At 34.6% G+C, this 25281-nt stretch overlaps 2 protein-coding genes across 2 annotated transcripts; one reads left to right on the forward strand and one right to left on the reverse strand.

Annotated features, from left to right (window-relative positions):
- Positions 1 to 7093: 7093 nt before the first annotated feature.
- LOC114396457 (delta(8)-fatty-acid desaturase 2-like) lies at positions 7094 to 9200 on the reverse strand. The gene has a single exon (XM_028358439.1). The coding sequence runs from the start codon at positions 8931 to 8933 to the stop codon at positions 7587 to 7589; it is 1347 nt and encodes a 448-aa protein (XP_028214240.1). The 5' UTR covers positions 8934 to 9200; the 3' UTR covers positions 7094 to 7586.
- A 7010-nt stretch (positions 9201 to 16210) lies between these two features.
- LOC114396993 lies at positions 16211 to 21764 on the forward strand. Its single transcript, XM_028359139.1, has 3 exons — positions 16211 to 16305; positions 19629 to 20764; positions 20854 to 21764. Exons 1-3 carry the CDS (start codon positions 16211 to 16213, stop codon positions 21762 to 21764), a joined length of 2142 nt encoding a protein of 713 aa, XP_028214940.1.
- Positions 21765 to 25281: the final 3517 nt, after the last annotated feature.

Consider the following 25281-nt stretch of genomic DNA (forward strand, 5'->3'; position numbering starts at 1 on the left):
GGAACATCGCCAACATCCTCGTCAGCAGGTCTATCTCTGCCTACAACTCTACCTATGGCACGACCTAAACCTCGTGTTCTGGCCATGATCTATAAATCATGTCGAACACGTATTTTTTTCGGTCAAAATATACACAATTTTCTTTATAAAAAAAACAACTTTATTTATAAACAAATAAGACTAACTTAAATCAAATTATTTTCAAACATTCACAACCTAATTTTAAAAAAAAAAATTAAACAACTTCATTTATAAAAAAAAACAACTAATGTAAAAAAAATTTATTAATAAACATGCACAAATTAATTTTAAAAAAAAAATAAACAACTTCATTTATAAAAAAAAACACAACTAATATAAAAATAATTCATTACTAAACATCCACAACTTAATTTAAAAAAAAAATTAAATAACTTCATTTATAAAAAAAACACAACTAATGTAAAAAAAATTAATTAGTATACATCCAACTCTTAATTTAAAAAAAAAATAAAAAACTTCATTTCTAAAAAAAACACAACTAAATTACTTAGTAAACATCCACAAGTTAATTTTTTTAAAAAAAATAAACAACTTCATTTATAAAAAAAAAACACAACTAATATAAAAATAATTCATTACTAAACATCCACAACTTAATTTTAAAAAAAAATTAAACAACTAATGTAAAAAAATTATTTAGTAAACATCCACAATTTTTTTAGAAAATAAAATACTTCATTTATAATATAAAAAATTAGTATTTTTATAAAACTTCCAAAACACACAACTTTAATTATAAAAATAGAAAACTTCATTTTTAAAGAAAAAACACTAATTTTAAAAAATAAACAATAAACAAAAACAAACACAACTACTTTTATAAAAAAAATAATTTACAAATTAATATTTAGTAAAAATACACAATTTAAATTATAAAAAAAACATGACATCAAAAACCCAAACCTCATTTTTCATAAAATCTAAAAAACAAAATAACCAAAATAAATACAATAATTCATTTAAAAAAAATAAAACAATTTCTGTTTAAAAAAATTAAAAAAAAAAAGCAAAAACAAAAGCAAAAAAACCACTTCCGGAAGAAGTGGTTCTTCCGGAAACATTCCGGAAGAAGTGGTTCTTCCGAAAAGGTCTTCCGGAAATATGAAAGTTCTTTCGGAAGAGCGCGTCTTCCGGAATTCTTCCGGATGAACCACTTCTTCCAGAAAGTTCCCGGAAGAGGTTTTCCGGGAGTCTTCCGGAAGAAGTGTTCTTCCGGAAGACGTTTGGTTACTTCTGGAAGAACACTTCTTCCGGAAACTTTCCAGAAAATGTTCTTCCGGAACTTCCGGAAGAACCCCTAACGGGTCTTCCGGAAGACACCGCCGTCATCCTTTTCCGCCATTTTTTCCGGCGTACTCTAATCTTCTCCCCTCTCGTCTTCTACCCTAAGGTTACTATCCTAAGGTTACATTGCTATGCTAACAGTGCTGCACATTACAAGCAAAGGGTAAGGGGAAGGGGAACTAACCTGTTCGCGGAGAAGAAGAAGAAAGTCTTGGCGCGCCTCGCGGAGAAGAAGCTTCACGGAGAAGAGAAGAAGAAGCAGGTTCCGGGAGAGAAGAAGAAGCTATTCGAAACAGTGTTTTCCAGAAATTACATTCGCGCTTTTTATAATTTTATTTTAAAAGGCAAAATGATAGTTTCAATAAATTGCTGGGTGCACCTAGCAACTCCCTGATCACGTTCTCGCCAGCACCAAACGGAACTGAGCTCTGATGTGGTGTTGTTATTAGTGTATCCAAAAGCCTGAAAATGTGCACTGATGTAGAGTCGTTATTGGAGTATCCAAAAGCCCAACAACCCCTTCCACTATTAGACGAGACAAACCTTGAACAAGATTCTAAGTCTAATTTTAAACAAGATTCTGAGTTCAATTTTTACGCACAACTACAAACAGAACCAAAATTGATCGAGGTTTTTCAAGAATTCATTAAGATAAAGAATTGCTTCACTCACTTAACCCTTGTTTGGTTATTGTTGTGTTACTAGTCATTTAGAAGGTTGTAAAAAATTGTTATTTGTGATTTGAATAAATAGAAGCCTCCATCACAATTTGTTTGGTTCTAGGGTCAAACTTAGTTGGCCAATTTGTCCGTAGATTGTTCGAACAGGTTGTTTGTACATATTTGTGTTTCTGTTTCTTGTTACGAAGATTTATTGGGTTTTACAAATTGTTACATTAGAAGCAATGTGAATACTATAGTTGAATTGTGATTAATTTGAGTATGTTGGCGTTGGTGATTTGAGGGATTGGTTTTTGAATCTGATTCTTGCTTCTTTTTTAATTTATGATAGTTTTGAACTCCCATAAATTATATTTAAATTTTAAAATAAAAAAATGCCATGGTTCAAACTTAATCAAATCTAATTTTGGATAAAAAAAAAGTCATATTATAATTTTGTGAGGACGAAATAGATAATTTTTTTTTAGAATTAAACCAAACTTTAATATATTTAAAAGTAAGAAAAAAATATTTTAACCATGAAAAACACAATTTTTAGTAAGTTTTGGAAATTGGAAAATGAATGCATTGTTTCCTATTCACCAATGCACTAGTAAACAATCATACTTTTTTTTATAAGAAGTAAAATTTTGAATACTAATAAGGCAATAACAGAGTCATTATCTAATTATCTAATAGTAAAATATAGCAATTTTGACGACACCGAGAAGAAAACTCATTTCACATTCCATTACATTTCTTTTTTAATTTGTTTGTTTCAGACTAAATTAGTTCCAAGTAGGACTCAAGTTGTAATTAGGTGACCACAAATAGGGAAAGTAAATAATTAATTAACTCTAGCTTGCGTAGAATGAACACCTTTTTTTTTTATCCTCCTTACTTAATTTAACGATAATGTTTTTATAAAATGAAAGGTTAATATTCAAGAGAAATTCTTAATAATATGTAACGAAGATATACATTAACCACCCACCATGATATCTGTCAAAGACAATTTATTCAACTTTCAATAATAATAATAATAATAATAATAATAATAATAATAATAATAATAATAATAATAATAATAATAATAATTATTATTATTATTATTATTATTATTATTATTATTATTATTATTATTATTATTATTATTATTATTATTATTATTATTATTATTACCCCATTTTTATTCGTACGTTTTATGAAAAAGCATTCGAAACAAATAGCAAAGCAAATCATATGCTTTTTTTTTTTACAGAAATTAGTCATATACTAGATTTGTTTTATTTTGAAGAAATAACTATTTAATTTTATTCTATAAAAAAATATTTAATTTATAAGAAAAAGTATAACACCCATTTTTCCTAAAATAAATAAAAAATGATTTTATTTAAAAATAAATAGAGTTTTAGAAAAAATAATGAGGTTTTTTAATTAAATAAGTAAGTAAAAATATTTTTATTAATTAAAATAATGTTTTTGAGGTAAATAAAATAAATATTATTTTTAGAAAATAAAATAAAAATGTCTTATTTATTCATTTGATAAAGAGTAAAATAGAGTTTATTTTTACAAAATAATAAAATAAAGAAAAATAGAGTAAATAATAGGTTAAGTACTCTAGTTATAAACAGTGATATATTGGGTTAATTTTTACATTTTACTATGTCTCTAGGCTCTCCTTTCTCTTAGATTCGTTTTTTCTTCTTTATTTTCCAAAAATTCTCTCTTTTTTCACATATATCCTAACTTGTCCTAGTAAAATTATGATCCCGAACTTATTAACCGTTGGATCGTCATGAAATTTAAACACCACCTTCACAACTCATTTTTGTACATTCTCACAGTTGGAATTTAGGAAATAGTGTCTATATATATATATATGGAGAGAGAGAGAGAGAGAGAGAGAGCTAGAGAGAAATGCCTCTTGCACGGAGATAGTAAAATTGAGACTCAAATCTCTTCTTCTTTCTAATGTTTAGAAATCCTAGTAGAGCAACCTGAAGAAAAGCTTGAAGAATCTTAAAAAATCACTAGAGATGTTGTGATCGCTATTGGACCACACACAAGAGTCCGCTTAAAGGTAAGGGATGAGTTATTCACGGTTGGGAAGTAGTGAGAACATGTATAGGGATCCATAGAGGAACAATTGAGATGAGTTCTGAGGTGTTTCTGCAATTTTGATTCCATCTTTACAATTATAAATATGAATTATATATGTTTCACGGACCAATTGATGTCCCGATGCGATATTGCTGTGAAATTAATATGTTCTTGTGTTGAGTGTGAACCCTAGAAATTGAGGCTTTTTCTAATTAGCGTGAATAGATGAGATTAAGTAAGGAGATATTTACCATAATTGGGAGTGAGATATTGATTTTGTATTTTTCCCTTTTCTTTCTTTTTTGGTTTTTTTTAGTTTGAAGTTAATATTATAATTGAAATTGATCAAAGATTCCTAGTAGATTATGTGGTGTATTCTTAGATAATATATATGAATTCATGTACATTTATTATATATATATATATACACACACATATATGCGTGTGTGTTTTAAAAATATTTGAGATTAACTCATGTTAATAATATCATATTATGCATGTTAGTTTGGAAATATATTTTCAATGGCACCTTTAGTTACTATATAAATATTTACTTATGATAATTTTTTATATATATATTTGAGTTTAGTAGATTTGCTTTCTACTTTTTATATATTTGAATTGTTTAGTCATATGCCTTGTTTTATGTTAGTTACATGTATGTATGTATGGTAAAGTGTTCATATAATTACTTAGAATTGGTGCATTGAAAGCTTACTTGAAATTCATGATCTAGTGTGATGTGCGCTAATTATATATATATATATATATATATATATATATATATATATATATATATATATATATATTTGATGTAAATAATATTGTGGTGTTGTTATAGTATGATTCTGAAAATTATTCAAGTGTTGGAGTTTGAGAATATTATGGTTACATTTGATGTACATGTGTATGTTGTAACTTATGAATATTATTATAAATGTTATGTAGATGCATAAATAAACATAAGACGTAATGACATATCGTTTTGGGATTATGAAATTGTGATTGACGTTGAGTATAAGTGGCAAGTTGAACATGTGTTAATATGTGGGATACACGTGAACATGTGATGATGGATTGTGACATTGTAAGATGTTAAATTGTAGACATTGGATATGGTTGTGGATAAGTATGTGAATAATACTTGATGTGAAAATGTTTGTGTTATGAGTTGTGAATTACACAATAATGCGACTGGTGTTTATCTTGAGAAAAATGTTTATGCATGAGATATTAAAAGGAAAGCGTAGGGTTTCAAGTTAGGAATCTGAAGTATTAAATTGTAGCACAATGTGTTAAACGTGTTTGAAAACAAGTGTGAGGTCGTGTGTATTGTATAATTCATGAGCAGTGTCTGCGTGCAAAAATTATTTTAGGGGTTGAACCTGAATCAGGAAGGTGATGCCCTAACGGATTTTTCAGATTCTAGACCTTGGGGGTAAATACACTCGGTTTGAGTGCTCTTTTAAGTTTATGTTGATCCCATATGGTTGGAGCATTCTCGCAAAATAGAGTGATCTGATTGGTCACCTTATGATTTTACTTAGTGAGAGTGACTTGACATATCCATTGTGTGGCGTGTATTGTTATGTACTCCTAAGTGCCCTAGTGTTATTTTTCACTGACATGGTACCACATTGTATATAGACTTGAGTCTTAGTATAATAGTAGCTTAACGCATGTGAATTATTTATTATGAAATTGGTAAGTGTTGTTACGTCTTGAATCGAGTGTGTGATTCATGTGAAATATGATTGGTGATTGAAAAATGAATTTTAAATAATAAAGTAAAGTGATCAAGTTACGTGGATTATATTAAGTTGAGCTATGTTATAAACATTTTTATAATGTATTTTTTTTATCTGTATTTTATTTAGAAAAATTATAACTCACTTCTCGTGTGCTGTTTGTGTTTGGATCCTGTAATGATCTTGATCCTTGTGTTCGTGGAAGCAGATAACTAGGTAGATGACTTTAAAGAACCTCCTACCAGAGGACACTAGGACATAATGTTCTGATAGGATGTGACACTGGGACATGAGTTTCTGTTTTAATTGCATGATGTTCCAAACATGCTATTTTACTTTTTTGTTTGCTTTGCTGTTTAACTTGAGTTCTTTTGTAAACTTGAACGGTCTTGTTTTGAGCCGGATATGTTTTTAATAAGTTTTATTTGATAATAGTGAAGTGAATGTGACCCTTTTACTAGACATGGCAATGGGGCGGGGCGGGGACGGGTATTGTGTCCTCAATCCCCGACTCCAACTCCCCAACATGACCTCACACCCGTAGCGGTACCTCACGGGTTAAATTTTATTATCCCATCCCCGTATCCGTTGGGTATCAAATATCTCCGACCTCGTCTCATACCCGATTCAAATTAGAAGAATAATTTTTTTTGTAAAGAAAATATTAAAAATTTGATTTTAGGAAAAATAAATTGATTGTTAAACATTTATTTTTAACTACTTATATATCAATAAATTTATTATATCACATGTGTCTACAAAAATCGTTAAGAAAAAAATGTTAAATTATGCAAAAGTTCTAAAATAAAATTAATTAGTAATAAAAATTTTAGGTCTTTTGATTAAATTATGCAAAAATTCTAAAAATTTTAAATGACGGGACAAGTGCCGAGTTCGGACTCGGGGCGAATATAGTAATCTCATATCCATACCCGACTTTTGGTTATTAAGGAAAACTTGAACCCGAGTCAACTCAGGTATTACTCGTTAAAGTCGGAACGAATTTAGATGGGTAGACAAAGATACATGTTTTCTTACCATGTCTATCATTTTACCTACGTCAATTTGTTTAAATGATTTGAACAAAATTAATTTAATTAAATTATGAATTTTTATATATTTTTCTTAATTATATGTATATTGGATAAGAGAAGAAAACTTTTAAATATAAATCAATTATTTCCTAAAAGTTAAACATGTTTCAAACAGAAGGAAAAACGTTATGCCCACAATTTACCACTTTACATCACATAATTTACGCAGGGAATTTTGAATTATTATTATGTACGAAATTTTCACGTGGAAGCAACTACGGGTGGACCCAGCTTCGTAGTAAACTCAGCACGAAGTTGCACACCTAAATGAAAATAATTGTTCTACATAGGTTTGGTTTACAACATAAAAATTCTTCACCAAAAAAGAATAGAAAATATCATAAAAATATAAAATAAGCAACGCAATTAGTACCAAAAAAACAAATCATCCAAGTTGCGCTCCTCCAAGTAAGAGATTCTTGCCGAACCCACCAGATTGTAACCTCTGAACCTGATCTGAATTTTGCATAACAAGCTGTGATCATCATTTTATTCCATACCCAAGAAAAGGGAGATTAAAAATTCAATGCCCAATTAAGAAATGTGAGATCTAATAAATTGACAAGATGTTGATAATTAATTAATAGTCTTTCAAAAGGGTGGAAAAGAGAGAAACTTTGATTGATGATCATCAATCTTTTCACAAATCCAAATCAACCATGAGTGTTAAAAGCTTCCCACAACAAATTCTGGGAAGAAGGGTTACTGAGATTCCTGGCCTGGAGAGCAGCAGTCCTAAGGGTCTTAAGAGTCCAAAGATTGGCCTCAACAAATGTCAAACTCCTATAAGGCAAATTGTGCTTCTTGCAAAGGTCAATCACCAAAGGTGAGATTTTCCTCAATTGTGCCCTTGGGAGCCTAGGGAACAAATGGTGCTCAAGTTGGAATTGCAAGCCGCCAAAGAACCAATCCATCCATGTAGAGCAAGAGATGTCCAATGTGCCACCAGTTTGCTTCTCAAACCAGTCATTGCCATTTGGTGGGCCCTCATACACATCTGCTGCGAAATGGTTCAAACAAAATTGAAGGTGTTGGATGGAGCAAACAGCAAAACTGGCCAAAACAAACATGACCCTTTCTCCCCAATTTGGCAGGGAAGAGATCAATAGAGGGAACCAAATCCAAAACACTAGGATCCCCATTATGTTGAAGGCTCTATCTGGCACTTTTCTCCTAGAGAACAACAGCAACAAAGTCTGGAGGTACAAATTGACCCTTGCAAAGCACAAAACTGGGTAGAATGTCCAGTGCTGGTAACTGATGAGAAACCTTGACAAGGAATCAAACACCAATTTCCTTCCATAGAAACATGACTTGATTGAGTTGAAGAAGCGCGTCGACACAGCGAAGACCGGGATGTGCTGGAGATCAGGATCATAGTCAAGGCTGTTGCAGGAGATGTGGTGAGCATTGTGAGTCCACTTCCACCAAGCAATGCTTATCCCAGTCATGCAGTTCCCACAGAGGATTTGTGCCAATTTGTTGTAGCCAGGGCTTGACATGACCTCATAGTGGCCAGAGTCATGACCCACATAGGTGCTTTGCATCCAAAGCAAGCCCAGCAAGAGGGCAGCACCCAGATGAGCCCACACACTATTGCACCCTATGACACCATAAACAACAATTGAAAACATGACAGCAACAGAGGACAGTGTGTAAAGAGTGACATGTTCCTTCTTCTCAAAAAGGCCCACTTTGGCAAACTCAGACACAAGCTTTCTGTAATCTTTTGACACCTCTGAGACCTTGAAATCCCTCAGGTGGTACCCTGTGAAGAAGGGATCAAGATACTTCCATGCTGAGCCTGGATGGTATGCTATGAATGCATCAGTCACATCCTGGCCTGCAAGGTTCAACAAGGGAACCTCTCCACCAGGGTGGTCCTTTGCCCAATCTGAAACATTGTAAACCTTCCCTTGGATTGAAATCCACAAATCCCCTGACTTGTTGTGCTCCTTCAGCTCCTCAGATGAGATGTACTTCTTGTTCTGACCCTCCATGTTGTTTATGAGATCAAGAACACCAAAAAAAATGTGATCTTGATATGTAATTGTGTATATGAATGAATATATATGATCTTGCTAATGCAAGCAAATTCACAAATCAAGGATCGATCCCCCCCTCTTAATGATGTGATGGGGTTGTTTAGAAAGACAACCCCATTTATACAAAGTAGGGATCTGATGCCCCTCCTTCAGCCTCTCCCTATATGTGTATATCTTTGTGTCTATGACTTTTTTTTTTTATGAGAAACTAGTTTTTGAAGATAAGTTTATATAGGAAAGAGACAGTTCAATAGGATAAATAGTACTCTATGGTAGAAAAAAATAAAATCAAAAGTATATATTATCAAATGAACAATATAAAAATCTTTTGCCAATACAGGAGGGACGGGCACTTATGTGTGAGTAAAAGAGCACCACACAAACAAAAGGAAAAGGTTTGGTTTAAGGCTGTCCAAGTCAGAGACCAAACCAACCTGTCCTTATAATTAAGGAACCAGCTATTGAGTGGCTGTAACAAACTTCCTTCTAATTAATAGTAACCGTGCTTATCATATTTTTGGGTAGGGCACGACAGGGTAAGTAACAATAGGTTGCGTTGCAGGGTATTTTGCAACGATAAAGTCCAACCAAAAGATATTTTTGGGAGCGGAATTTGCGATGCCTTTTCTGCCTCCCTTCCACGCTTAGCGGTCGTTGTGGAGGGAGTCATAGTAGCGGTCTTTGCAATTTGATCCTGACATCATAATATTTATATTGCAATTAATTCATGTTGTATACCGTTGGCTCTCCAAAGACTAATTAATCTCTTATGTTCGTCCGGAGAAGAAGAGAGAGAGAGAAAAAAAAAAAAAAAGAATGAGCAGGCAATGAAATTCACTGCTTTTAGATTTTAATTTAATTTAATTTTTCATCTTAATTCACTCTTTTTTTTTTCTTTCTACTCTATAGAAAGGATCTTAAAGTTAAGATACTAAAATTCATTTAAAATACCAATATTTCATACCATATGTTTTTTTTATGTACATATTTGGATTCAATTCTCAAACATATGCTTAACAAATAATATTATCTTTCATTATGTCACACATGTTAAAGGTTAATCAATTTTTTCAATAAAAATTCATTATTAATAAATTTCGAATATTGAATATTTTGAAACATTGAAATGATGATAAAAAAAAAGGTACACTATTGTAAAATCATTATCTTGGGATCAAATGTCCAACCACTATTTCTTTCTGTCATTGTTAATCATTTTTATCGGAATCTCACATCAATGTTAAACGCGGAAAGTTCTCTGAATCAATAAAGTTTCAAAGACGGAGTAAAATTCGGGGAGAACTTAGTCAAACAAAAAAGTTTTGAAGACTAAACTTACAAAAAAAAAAAAAATAGAGCAGCAAAGCTAAAATCCAAATTAAATTTGAAGGATTAAATTGAATCACAAAAATATAGAAGATTAAATTAAAATCTAAATTAAATGTAGAGGATTACCATTATAATTTTGCTAACTATAAATTACGACAAATATTTTTTTAAAAAAAACTATATGAAGTTATAAGAAATATACTTTAAGTAAAATAACCTAAATATTGGTTATGCATATCATGTTTTGTTTATGTAACAAATTCGATCGTGTTGAAGTGTTGTCGAACAATAATTAGTCAAAGTAGCAGAAGATTCTTAATGGGATCGCCTAACGTGTTTAGGATACAATTTGTTGGCAAATAATTTGTCAATTAAAACATATTTAAAAGAGAACTTTACTTGGACAAATACTATTCAGTACTCTACAGGAATCCCCAAAAATACATTTTTATATGATTTAAAATATGCTTTTATATAATTTTTAATAAAACTTTTTTCTTTTAATTTTTTAACCAGTATCATGTTGAATTACCAAAACCTTTCTTAATTTGATATCTTTATCTAAAAGTTAGTGCAGGAGACAAAAGTAGTATGTGTTAATTAGAAATATTATGATTTTTTGTTTAAATTTTCGACAAATTGTTCTAAGTATTAATTTATTATGAGGAATGCTAGTGTCTCACTATTTGACACTCTTTTTTTAATACTCTTTCTATAATTAGTTGAAACTTGTTAAAAATTATCAATTTTGGGAAATCTTACTTAATTATCCTTGACCTTGAATTCCACTCTCCACTATCGATATTGTATCTCATGGTTTCTCACAAGATCAAATCCAACGGCCACAAGTAACCGCGTCCGCCTTCTCCACCTGAAGAAGTGAAAAGAGCAAAGATTAAGGTTGTTGTCAAAGAGGATTCTATTATCGTTGTAGAAAATTGACTCTGATACTCTCTTCCGACGATAGAGGAAATGACAATCGAGAAGGAGAAGACATTGTCAAACTTTGCTTGGAGATTGACGATAAGTGCATGATGACCACCGTACCCAATGATGATTGGGTTTACACCACCTTCCTCTTCAAACTCCTTCATTGTCATGCTAGACCCTCTTCTCTTTCAATTCCAAACCATTTTATGGGTTGATCTTTGAGTTTGCAATAGGTTCACTGAAGATTGTTGTTATGTTTTATTTTAAAATAATAAAAAGTATAATAACAATTTTTAATTGTCATTGGTTATAAATGATATCGTTCAAATTTGTATCTTAACAGAAAGTATTAATGTTAATTTGAGGAAAAGAAATTAATTGGGATATTTTAAAAAATTAGAGGACCTAATTGAAGAGTTTACACATTTAAGAATCAAATTTATGTATTTTAAATAATTTAAGGATTAAACTAATAATTAAACCTAAAAATTATTCAAAATATGAAAAATATCGACTATTAAATATTTATAAGAGTAAACAAAATTTGGTTAGCTGCTAAGAAATAAATCATATCCTACATGAATATGAATTTGATGTTCACCGGCAATGTAATGACATTTGCAAGTGCTAATTAAATTTCTAAGCATACTCTGTAAGATTCAATTCACTTAAAGTGAAAAAAAAAACGTCTAATTTAGTTATTCAACGAAACATATTTAATTTGGTCATTAAAAAAATCAATAAATACTCATTTAAGTGTAAGATTACATGTATTATTTTTATAATTTTATAATTTATTCGATAACTTTATTTACTTTGCTAATTAAATGATATTTAGTCTTACCAAAGTGACTCGTGTCGTATTGTATATGCTTCCTCTTGAGTTTTGTAGGTCATCGCTTTCACAAGGAGGAACGAGGAAATTGAGGATCAGATTTTAGTAGCCTAAATAAAATAAAATTCTGTCGGCGACTCGGCGCGGTGGGTGGGTCACTTCATTTTGATTTGACTGTTCCAATCAAATCTTGATTTATGGTCTGTTTGGTTAGACGGAAGAAAAATAAGAAAAAAAAAATTAAAAAAAATTAAATTAAAAAAAAAGAAAAAACTTATATTTTTTATCCTTTCATTTTTTTCTTTTTTTTTCAATCTAATAGAAGAAAATATTTTGTAAGTCTTTTTTTCTCTATTTTTTCCTATTTTTTCTCCTATCGAACGCACCAATTTTTTTTTTTAAATATGATTTTTTAATTTATATTAATTTAAAAAGTGGGTTGCAGTCTTATTTAAAAATTATTTTTAAATAGAATCATTGAAAATAAATTCTTGATTAAATGAAAAATATTTTAAAAATAATTTTATTAAACAAGATAAGATTAATTTAAATTAATTATATTTGAAATCAACATAATTTTTATTTATTTATATACGATAACAAAGAACAAGTGTGAGTTTAGAATTTAGATTAGCATTTAAAACCTCCAAATACTCAGAATAAACAAAAAGGAAACAACTACTAGTATTTTGTAGCTTAGTGTTGAATGCAACTATTTTGTTTTTTTTTTAGCTTAGTCTTGAATGTTAATTTACTTTGACTTCAAGTACTTTCAATAACAGCACAAGGACAGCCCTAAGCTGAGTATATCCACTGGCGCTAGGCCAAAACAAGCTGAATTTTTAAATATCCGTTACTTGTCGATGGATCATCGTAGGCCCCACCTCACGTGATAGATATAGGTAGGTTCCACCACCGTCTCCCGAGGAACATGCTAATTAATAAGTTTTCAGTTTGGTGGTAAAATATATTTTGATTCATATAGAGTAAGATTAGCAGTTAATTTAATTTTAATTTTTTTGTAAGTTTAAAATTATTTTAAGTTAAGAACATGTCACCACCAACCAATGCCTTTTGCATGGCTGTCAAAATTAATCGGGTTGTTATTATAATCACTATTTTTTATATGAAATTATCATTATTATTATATTACTAAAATATATTTTTCATTTTTATAGAATAAAAAAAAACAAATATTTTAGTCTCTGAATTTTTTATATACTTTTAGTCCTCTTAAAATTAAAATATGTCATAGTTTAACTCAACTAGATTTGAGTTAACCAAACTTAACTCAAACTCAAATAATGATATATTTTAATTTAACACAAACAAATAATATATAAAAAAAATTATAAAAAAATATATAATTTTTTTTGAAAGGGCAAAAATTTTCAATTTTATATTTGTAATCATTTTTTTGTTAGTTAAATGATAATAGTCCATTAATAAATTTATCCTCTTCTCTCTTCCACTTCTCACCCTTCACTCCTTAGCTGTTCTAGTCTTAAATCATGTTGCACTTCTCACTTGAGAAGACCTATGACCAAATTCACCCCAAAAATGTGGTTAGTGGGTATGAAGCACCAATGCTTCAATTTGTTCATGTATCCATATCCGAAATCAGTACTTTGTCGATAAGTATAGGTGAAGTATCCAAATCTATGAAGCACTAATATTCAGTTTGTTTCACGTATCTAATACCAATACTCTTTGGATACTCCATCAATACACTAATTGGTGAAGTATCCAAGCTTTTAAGACAATCTATGAAAGTCCAATACAACTACAAGAAACATGTACTGAACTTTAAGCAACATTGTTTAATTTTTTTTTCCATTAAGAAACATGTGGTGGAGCATCTCTCATGGAAGTGCTTATATGAGTTGCTTAACTTTAAGCAATGTTGTTTAACTTTTTTTCCCATTGAAGGAGATGACATAATGTTACTTATATAAGCATCGTTCCTTAACAAATTTATACTATAAATAACATATTTTTCAAACCTTACAGGACCCGCTAAATTAAGTTAAATACTCATTCTAATAACTTCAGCATTTGAGTAAATTTTTGTGTAAAGTGTTTAAATCTATGTGGAATTGTAAGACCCACGAAATTCAGATAAGGAACCCATATATTCAACTATATAGTGTAGATACTCTAAGCATGTATAATATAAAAACACTTTCCCTTAACGAACCAAAAATGAAAATTGTTCACTTTGTGAATGATTTGAAGAAAGAAATGAGATTGATAGTACTATTCCTATATATGTAAATAATAGAAAGTAATTTATGATGACAATGATTTATAATTTTATTTTTAGTAATGTTAAAGAAACATGTTTTTAATTTAGACTTGCAGAATTACAATTATATATATTTTTTAGCAATTATCATGTTTTATGAATTTTTATATATTTTTAAATATGTATCTTACATGTATCATAACCTATATATTTTTAAAATAATAAGATCTCCCTATCGGATATGTATCGTATCCAATACACGTATCTATCTATGCATCATAGAGTGGGATTAATTAATTTTAATTAACCAATAAAAATTATTAATAAATATTTTTTCATCCCTATAAAACTGAAATGTTCATTTTTAGCCCCTACAATTTTTTGTATGTTTTTAGTCACTACAAAATTAAAATATACCATTATTTAACTTTGAACTAGGTTCTAGGTTCGATTAATCCAAACCTAGCTCAAGCCAAACTATGACATATTTTAATTTTAGGAAAACATAAAAAAAAAAATTAGAGACAAAATTGTTCTAATTTTCTTCTCTTAAAAGTGTTTTTGGATAAGTGACGTCAGATAGACCCTAATGCATTATAGTCATGGATCCAATTTGAATGGAAAAGAGAAAAAGAAAGCCTTTTTTTTACATCTACAAGAATACCTTTATATATTTTACATCTAAAAAACTAGAAGTTATTTCTCCTCCTACTCCTAAAATCAATGCATATAAAGTTTGACTAAATCACTAAATTATTGGTTGTTTCTTGGGACAATAATGGCATAACAATGTTATGGGTTCTGCCTTTCCGACGTAAAAGAGGATAGACAATATTAGAGTATTGTAAGAGAGTAGCAGTTATTCAACTGCACTCTTGGGTAGTTTACTCAAGTTAAATACTAGTATGCTAGTTTGTTGAGTTAGTGAGTAAGTTAATAATAGTTGTTGACAACTGTCATAACTAAGAGTTTAGTGTATAAATACCAAATTTTAACCCTCATTTTAGTGACTAATACTATTTTCATATTCTCTTTTTTTTTTTCATTTTTATCTAATTTCCTCTCTTTAGAATTCTGTTATGGTATATAGAGCTCAGTTAGATCAATAGTGGCTGCTCAACACAACTCGTTTCTCATTTCTTATTCCTTTCGTAGTTTGATTTCTCACAAACTCGATGATTCGACCTTTCTACTATGGTGCCAATAGGTTGAACATGCTATCAAATCTCATCAACTTTAACTTTTTGTTGCAAATCCCAAATTCCATCGTGATTTCTCTTTGAATCGGATCGTGCAGTTGGGATCAAGAATCCTACATAAGAAGCTTGGGAGCAACAAGATCAGGTTCTCCTCACATGGCTTCAATCGAAAATTTCAACATTGATTCTATCTCACATTATAGGATCTGTTCACTCATATGAAGTTTGGGAGAGGATTCACGATTACTTTCATAAGCAAACACGAGCTATGGTGCGGCAATTACACACGGAATTGCAAGCTATGAAGCTTGGAGAAAGATTGTTGAGAGATTTTTTATGCAAATCAAAGCAATCTTTGACTCTCTTGTCTCGGTTGGAAGTCCCATCATGCTTTAGGAGCATGTTGACTTGATCCTCAAAGGTTTTTCATTTGATTATCACTTGGTTATCTCGATCATAGGAAGCAAGTTCAAACCTCTACCAATTGTGGAGGTCAAAGTTATACTTTTAGCTCATGAAGCTCATCTAAACAAGTTCAACAAACAACCACTCTCTGACTCTCCTTCGATTAACTACATGCAAGCTCACAAAAAATCATTCTCATCTCATGGATCTGATGGCTACACGGTGCCAAACAAGTCTTTTTTGCAATCAGATCCTAAGGATTTTTCCAATTTTCATGGTGGTTTTAGACATGGTGGTTGCTTTTGCAACCATAGTGGTGGTTGAAGTGGTGGCACCAATGGCGACGAATGAGGTTGTGGTCGGTTTGCTAACTTTCAGTGTCAAGTATGCCTAAATTATGGTCATGTTGCCTCAGTTTGTAATTATCGCTATGACCAACACTATCAACCAAATTTAACTTTGATGCTTCATAATCCTACTTGTCATAACTATGCAAGTTAGTCTAAAAAAAATTTCAATTTTGGTTATGGGCAAAGTAACCCTAATTCTGGGCAGCAAAATGGTGAACAATAACTATAAGTCTACAAGCACTAGCAATCAATCTACTCCTAGTGCTATGTTAACTAATGCTCATTCTTAACCAAACTCAAGTTTTGCTAACTGGATTCCTGATTTAGGTACTTCTTTTCATGTTACTGGAGAATCTCAGAAAATTCACCAAATAAAACCTTTTGTACAATTCCAAAGTGTCTTTGTCTCTTAATCATTTTTTACATGCCTTGCGTAACTAAAAATCTCATTAGTGTTAGTCAATTTGCTAGGGACAATGGAGCTTTATTTGAATTTCATTATTATTGTGTTGTGAAATCCTAGGTTACCAATGAGGTATTACTTCAAGGCATTGTTAGTCCTAATGGTCTCTACAGTTTCTCTAACATTTAGTTTCAACATCCTTCATCTGGTTCAACTTCTTGTTCCAGTTCTACAAACTCCATTGCAAATCCATGTAATAAGATTGAAAAATCCATATCCATGTAATAGGACCAATAATCTTTGGCACGATAGACTTGGTCATCCAAATCATCATGTTTTAAAATTTTTCTTACAACATTGTAAAATACTTATTTCTAATAAAAATATAGTTGATTTCTGCTCTGCATGTGCTGTAGGAAAGCCTCGTAGACTTCCTTCATCTCCCTTAGAGTTAGTCTATTGTGATATTTGGGGACCATCTCATATTACTTCCATTAATGGTTTTCTTTATTATATCACTTTTGTTGATGCCTTTTCCAGGTTTACTTGGATTTATTTACTTAGAAGTAAAGCTGAAACTTTTATTATTTTTCAAAAATTTAAAGCAATGGTAGAGTTACTTTTCATCTCTAAAATCGAAAACCTCCAAACTTACTGGGGAGGGGAATTTCAACCCTTAACACCTTTTTGGCCAATTGTGGCATTAAACAAAGACTTATTTGCCTTCACACCCATCATTAAAATGGTGTTGTTGAGAGAAAACATAGACATATTATGGAACTTGGTCTCACCTTGTTGCATCATGCTTCCTTACCACTAAAGTTTGGTATTTTGCCTTTGCCATTATTGTTTGTTTAATAAACAAACTTCCTATAGCATCCTTAAAATTTTTAGTACCCTACCATGTGCTTTTCAAAACAATTTCCTAACTATACATTTCTAAAAACCTTTGGTTGTGTTTGTTTTCCTTTACTTAGACTCTACAATAATCACAAATTGGATTTTAGATCTCAAGAGTGTCTTTTCTTGGAATATTCTACCTCTTATAAGGGATATAATTGTATGTCTCCTTCTAGTAGAATTTACACTTCTAAAGATGTTCTTTTTAATGAGTCAAAGTTTCCATACTGACTTATTTGAGTCCCCTCATTCTCTTAGTTAGCTTTCTTCATCCCCTACTCATTTTAAATTTTCCCTTCATTCTTATCATTGCTACTAATCAGCCCCTTGTGTCCCCATTTCACACATAAATCTTTGTTGGAAATTATTCTTCCTCATCTTAGTCTGCTTTTGATTATGTTTATCCCTCAAATCCTATTCAGATAGACTTACCTCATTTTGTTGTTTAGTCCGACTTACCTTAATTTGTTTCTATTTAGTCCTCTAATCCTGAACAGATAGATCAACCCACTACTTCTAATAGTGTCTTATGATAACTGCTAAATAATTGTGAATTAATAGTAGTTAAATAGTCAAATTTTGGCTTAAAATTAATTATTTAGCAGTTATTTATAATTAAAAGTTGAAAAATTAATTAAATTGAATTTTTGGTTACAGATACGAAAAATGAGGTTACAATAAGCAAAAAGGGCAACAGAAATGAAGAGAAAGAAGAAATTCTGAAGCAGGCCCAGCCCAACAATGGCGCTAAGTGCGCGTCAGGCGCTAAGCGAGCAACCAAATGCAGGCGCTAAGCGTGGCGTTAAGCACGAAGGAGCAGAAACCGTTACGCGCGCTAAGCCCAGCTAGGCGCCCAGCGCGCGATCCAACAGAAGCACAGGCTAAGCCTGCAGGGCGCGTTGAGCGCGCGATCTGAACACGCTAAGCGCGAGGTGTCGCGCTGAGTGCGACTATGAAGGCCCAAAAGCCCACTTCAGCAACTATAAATAGAGAGTCAGTCCCAAGGAATCATCACCTCGTCTCAAAGCACTGTTCTCAGCACTTCAAGCCTGAGCTCTCCCTTCTTTCTATTCTTTGTTTTTATCCCCATTCTTTCTTTCACCCCCAGTTGTAAGCCCTCAATGGCCATGAGTGGCTAATCCCCTAACTAGGGTCTGGCAGGCCTAAAAAGCCAACGATGTACGGTGTGCTTCAAGAATTATCAATGCAAAGGGAATTTATTCCAGGTTTTTCTGTTCTAATTCTTTTCTTGTTATCTTGCATTTGTTCTTAAATTTCTTTTGGGTTTTATTCGCTCGGGAGAGGGTATTTCCTAATAAGGATTTAAGAATTAATGCATGCATTAGTTTTAGGGGTTATACACTTGGGAAAGGGTAACAACTAACAGAACTTCTTAAGAAAAGAATCCTTGGGTTAGCATTGCTAGGCATAAAATGATAACTCACTGCCCATGCATTTACGCAACATCTAGAACTTAACCTTAATGCATTTTAATTATTGAATCTTCGCAAAGGCATTTGGGAGATAGGTAGTTAAAATAGGCTTGTCAACTTGAGGCATCAGGGGCAAGTAATTAACAGATGTGGGTAGAACTAATCCCAGTGCATTGGTAATGAATATCATATTTACATGCATCGTAGGCCAATTGGGTTTGTCCGGTCTTGGCATTTCTTATTAATTGTCTTTCCTTTTTAAACTATTTGATTTGGTAATCACCATTTATTTCTGTATTTATTCCTGTCTTTATTATTTTCACTCATACTTACAAATTGAGAAGTATTTAATAAAGTGCAATAAAGTCCCTGCGGAAACGATACTCGGACTTCCGAGCTTTACTACTTAAGAGCGATTTGGTACACTTGCCAAAGTCCCAACAAGTTTTTGGCGCCGTTGCCGGGGATTTTATTTTCGCACTTAATTACCATACTATATCAGTTTATAAGCCCAACTCTTCTTTTCTTGGCTTATTTTATTAGTATTTTCTCTCTTTACTTCTATTCTTTCTTTCTTCCATAATTGCACGGGTAGTGCCTTTTTGTTTTTATGCGACTTAGGACTGCATCTGGAGACGTTGTCCCTATCAACTTAGAAATTGAAGCTACTTGTCGGCGTAACAACGCTGCAAGAAGAAGAAGGGAACAAGACACAGAAGGAAGCAGTTACACCTCACCTCCTCTTTCTCCACATCACGCTGAAATGGATGGGGAACCGGCACGAAGAGTCACCCTAGAGGACTTCTCCAATACCGCCACTCCTCAGTTCTTCACGAGTATTGCAAGACCGGAGGTACAAGCCGCCAATATTTCCTACCCGCATTCCCTTATTCAGCTAATCCAAGGGAACCTCTTCCATGGTCTTCCAAGCGAAGATCCATATACTCACCTTGCCTCGTACATAGAAATATGCAACACCGTAAAAATCGCTGGAGTCCCAGAAGATGCGGTACACCTTAACCTTTTCTCCTTTTCTCTAGCAAGAGAGACAAAACGATGGTTGCACTCTTTCAAAGGCAACAGCTTAAGAACCTGGGAAGAAGTAGTGGAAAAGTTCTTAAAGAAGTACTTCCCAGAGTCAAAGACCGCCGAAGGGAAAATGGAGATTTCTTCTTTCCATCAATTCCCGGATGAGTCCCTTAGCGAAGCACTAGACCGTTTTCACGGTGATCAAGCAATCCTTCGTGATCGTAGCTATATGCCCACAAAAAGAAGCCTTTTGGAACTTGGCACGCAGGACGCGACATTGGCACAGAACAAGCTATTGACGAGGCAGATAGAAGCCCTTACCGAAACCCTCAGCAAATTACCTCAACAATTACAAGTGGTAGGTTCTTCCCATTCTTCTGTTTTGCAGGTAGAAGGATGCCCCACATGCGGAGGAACCCATGAGCCTGGACAATGTGTAAGCCAACAGGATACCTCTCGAGAGGTAAACTATATGGGCATACCAAATCACGGATTCCAGGGTTACAACCAGGGGAACTCATCCGGATTCCACCCAGGGGGAGCAGGATTCAATCACGGACCACCGGGATTCAATCAAGGAAGAAACTTCACGCAAGGTTCAGGGTGGAGGTATCAGGGAAACCAGTACAAGGAGCAAAGGAACCAACAACCATACCAACCGCCATACCAGCATCCCAGCCAGGGTCCTAATCAGCAAGAAAAGCCCACCAATATAGAAAATTGTTGCTGTAATTCATCCAGGAAACACGATCCCATCAAAAGAGCACGGATGCAGCCATTCAGAATCTGGAAGTTCAAATGGGCCAATTGGCACAAGACAAAGCCGAACGGTCCACTAGAACTTTCGGGGCTAACATGGAGAAGAACCCAAAGGAAGAATGCAAGGCCGTGCTGACCCGAGGGCAGAAGAAAGCACAGGAGGAAGGTAAGGTTGAAGAAGAAGATCGGTCAGAGGAAGACAGGATAGAGACACCAGAAGAAAGGACAGAAGAAGAAGAGAAGGTGGCATCACCACCTACAACCAAGAGCCAGAAAGCACGAGAAGCCAGGAAAGAAGAACCACCAGCCCTACCACAAGATCTCCCATATCCTGTGGTACCCACCAAGAAGAACAAGGAACGCTACTTCAAGCGTTTCTTGGAAATATTCAAAGGGCTGGAGATCACTATGCCATTCGGGGAAGCCTTACAGCAGATGCCCCTCTACTCCAAATTTATGAAGGACATCCTCACCAAGAAGGGGAAGTACATTGACGATGAGAACATTGTGGTAGGGGGTAACTGCAGCGCTATAATACAGAGGAAGCTACCCAAGAAGTTTAAGGACCTCGGAAGTGTTACCATCCCGTGCACCATATGGAAGGAGACGATGAGCAAGGCCCTCATTGACTTAGGAGCAAGTATCAATCTGATGCCCTTGTCAATGTGTAAAAGAATTGGGAATCTGAAGATAAATCCTACCAAGATGACGCTTCAGCTAGCAGACCGCTCGATTACAAGGCCGTACGGGGTGGTAGAAGATGTCCTAGTCAAGGTACGCCACTTTACTTTTCCGGTGGACTTTGTCATAATGGATATTGAAGAAGACACAGACATTCCCCTCATCTTAGGCAAACCATTCATGCTGACTGCCAACTGTGTGGTGGATATGGGAAATGGGAACTTGGAGTTGAGTATTGACAATCAGAAGACCACCTTCGACCTCTTCAAAGCAATGAAGTATCCATAGGAAGGTTGGAAGTCTTTCAGAGTAGAAGAGATTGATAAAGAAGATGTCAGTATTCTCAAGACACCACAGTCTTCAATGGATAAAGCAATGGTAAACGCTTTGGACTGTCTAACCAGTGAAGAGGAGAAAGATCTGAAGGCTTGCTTGGAAGACTTGGATCGACAAGACAGTATTCCTGAGGGAGAAGCCAAATTTGAGACGCTAGAAGAGAAAGTTCCGTCTGAGAAGAAGAAGATAGAGTTGAAGATATTGCCCGATCATCTAAAGTATGTGTTCTTGGAGGAAGATAAGCCTGTAGTAATCAGCAATGCACTCACAACAGAGGAAGAAAACAGGTTAGTAGATATCCTCAAGAAACACAGGGAAGCTATTGGATGGCATATATCGGATCTTAAGGGAATTAGCCCTGCTTATTGCATGCACAGAATAATGATGGAAGAGGATTACAAGCCAGTCCGACAACCCCAGAGGCGGTTAAATCCAACAATGAAGGAAGAGGTCAGAAAGGAGGTACTCAAGCTCTTGGAGGCTGGGCTCATATATCCCATCTTTGATAGCGCTTGGGTAAGCCCAGTACAGGTGGTTCCCAAGAAAGGTGAAATGACAGTAGTACGGAATGAGAAGAATGACTTGATACCAACACGAACTGTCACTGGCTGGCGAATGTGCATCGATTATCGCAAGCTGAACGAGGCCACCCGAAAGGACCACTTCCCTCTACCTTTCATGGATCAGATGCTGGAGAGACTTGCAGGGCAGGTGTACTATTGTTTCTTGGATGGATACTCGGGATATAATCAGATTGCGGTGGACCCTAGAGACCAAGAGAAGACGACCTTCACATGCCTTTTTGGTGTCTTTGCTTACAAAAGGATGCCATTCGGGTTATGTAATGCACCAGCCACATTTCAGAGGTGCATGCTGGCCATTTTTTCAGACATGGTGGAGAAAAGCATTGAGGTATTCATGGATGAATTCTCGGTTTTTGGACCCTCATTTGACAGTTGTTTGAGGAACCTAGAGATGGTACTTCAGAGGTGCGTAGAGACTAACTTAGTGCTGAACTGGGAGAAGTGTCATTTTATGGTTCGAGAGGGCATAGTCCTGGGCCACAAGATCTCAGCTAGAGGGATTGAGGTTGACCGGGCAAAGATAGACGTTATAGAGAAGCTGCCACCACCATTGAATATTAAAGGTGTCAGAAGTTTCTTAGGGCATGCAGGATTCTACAGGAGGTTCATCAAGGATTTCTCGAAGATTGCCAGACCTCTAAGCAACCTGCTGAATAAAGATGTGGCCTTCAAGTTTGATGAAGAATGTTCAGCAACATTTCAGACACTGAAGGACAAGCTCACTACTGCACCTGTGATGATTGCACCAGACTGGAATAAAGACTTTGAGCTAATGTGCGATTCCAGTGATTATGCCATAGGAGCAGTTCTAGGACAGAGACACGACAAGGTATTTCATGCCATCTATTATGCTAGCAGGGTCCTGAATGAAGCACAGTTGAATTATGCCACCACAGAAAAGGAAATGCTAGTTGTTGTCTTTGCCTTGGAGAAGTTCAGGTCATACTTGATAGGATCGAAGGTCACCATTTTTATAGATCATGCTGTCATCAAGCATCTGCTCGCCAAAACAGACTCCAAGCCAAGGTTGATTAGATGGGTCCTCTTATTGCAAGAGTTTGACATCGTCATCAAGGATAAGAGAGGATTCGAGAATATGGTAGCCGATCACTTATCTCGGTTAAAGAATGAAGAAGTCACCAAGGAAGAGCCAGAGGTAAGAGATGAATTTCCTGATGAGTTTCTTTTGCAGGTTACCACCAGACCTTGGTTTGCAGACATGGCAAACTACAAAGCCACGGGAGTTATTCCAGAGGAGTATAATTGGAGTCAGAGGAAGAAATTTCTACACGATGCACGCTTCTATGTGTGGGATGACCCCCATTTGTTCAAGGCAGGAGCAGATAATGTATTGAGAAGATGCGTCACAAAGGAAGAAGCATAGAGCATTCTTTGGCACTGTCACAGTTCACCATACGACGGACATCACAGCAGGGACAGAACAACAGCAAAAGTGATACAATCAGGTTTTTTCTGGCCCTCTCTGTTTAAAAATGCTTACGAGTTTGTGCGTTATTATGATAGATGCCAGAGAACAGGGGGGATATCGCGAAGAAATGAGATGCCTTTACAGAACATCATGGAAGTAGAAATCTTTGACTGTTGGGGCATAGACTTCATGGGACCCCTGCCTTCGTCATATGGCAATATTTACATCTTGGTAGCAGTGGATTATGTCTCCAAGTGGGTGGAGGCTATAGCTATGCCGAAGGACGATGCCAGGATAGTAATCAAGTTTCTCAAGAAGAATATTTTCTCCCGCTTCGGAGTCCCACGAACCTTGATTAGTGATGGAGGAACGCACTTATGCAACAACCAGTTGAAGAAAGTCCTGGAGCACTATAATGTCCGACATAAGGTGGCCACACCTTATCATCCTCAGACGAATGGCCAAGCAGAAATCTCTAACAGGGAGCCCAAGCGAATCCTGGAGAAGACAGTTGCATCATCCAGAAAGGATTGGGCCTTGAAGCTCGATGATACTCTCTGGGCCTATAGGACAGCGTTCAAGACCCCCATCGGCTTATCGCCATTTCAGCTAGTGTATGGGAAGTCATGCCATTTACCAGTAGAGCTGGAGCATAAAGCATATTGGGCTCTCCGGTTGCTTAACTTTGACAACAATGCATGCGGGGAAAAGAGGAAATTACAGCTTCAGGAGTTAGAGGAGATGAGACTGAATGCCTATGAATCGTCCAGAATTTACAAGGAAAAAACGAAGGCATATCATGATAAGAAGTTGCAGAGGAGAGAATTCCAGCCAGGGCAGCAGGTATTGCTCTTTAACTCAAGGCTAAGGCTGTTCCCAGGTAAGCTGAAGTCCAAGTGGTCAGGACCGTTTATCATAAAAGAAGTTAGACCTCATGGAGCAGTGGAATTGGTGGACCCTAGAGAAGAGAACTTCGAGAAGAAATGGATCGTCAATGGCCAGCGCTTAAAGCCGTATAACGGAGGACAACTAGAGCGATTGACGACCATTATCTATTTAAATGATCCTTGAGAGGGCCTACTGTCTAGCTAAAGACAATAAACTAAGCACTGGTTGGGAGGCAACCCAACATATATTGTAAAAATGTCGTTCTTTATTATTCCAAAAAAAAAGCCCAACAGGTGCAAACAGCAAACAGGGGGTACGAAAAGCAAAGGCCCAACATGTGAAGTCAGCAAAAGGAGGGGTGCTAATAGCAAAACTCAAGTAGGCTGCACGAAGCCACGCGCTTAGCGCGCGACCTCGCGCTAAGCGCCCAGGTAAGTTTTCGAATTTTGAATTTTGAAAACGGGGGAATGCCAAGGGTCAGCAGGTCTTTGGAGCACTTAGCGGCTACCTCCCGCTAAGCGCGTGCACCATAATTGCTGGGCAGTTTTCGAAAACTGCCCAACCCCTT

Source organism: Glycine soja, chromosome 18, assembly GCF_004193775.1.
Source record: "Glycine soja cultivar W05 chromosome 18, ASM419377v2, whole genome shotgun sequence".
NCBI classification, from domain to species: domain Eukaryota; kingdom Viridiplantae; phylum Streptophyta; class Magnoliopsida; order Fabales; family Fabaceae; genus Glycine; species Glycine soja.

Coding starts and splice junctions, on each gene's coding strand:
- LOC114396457 (XM_028358439.1), bottom strand. CDS start 8,933: ATGGAGGGTCAGAACAAGAAGTACATCTCATCTGAGGAGCTGAAGGAG.
- LOC114396993 (XM_028359139.1), top strand. CDS start 16,211: ATGGTGGTTGCTTTTGCAACCATAGTGGTGGTTGAAGTGGTGGCACCA. Junction 16,306..19,628: donor TTGCTAACTTTCAGTGTCAA/GTATGCCTAAAT, acceptor TATGCGACTTAG/GACTGCATCTGGAGACGTTG. Junction 20,765..20,853: donor CAATATAGAAAATTGTTGCT/GTAATTCATCCA, acceptor AATTGGCACAAG/ACAAAGCCGAACGGTCCACT.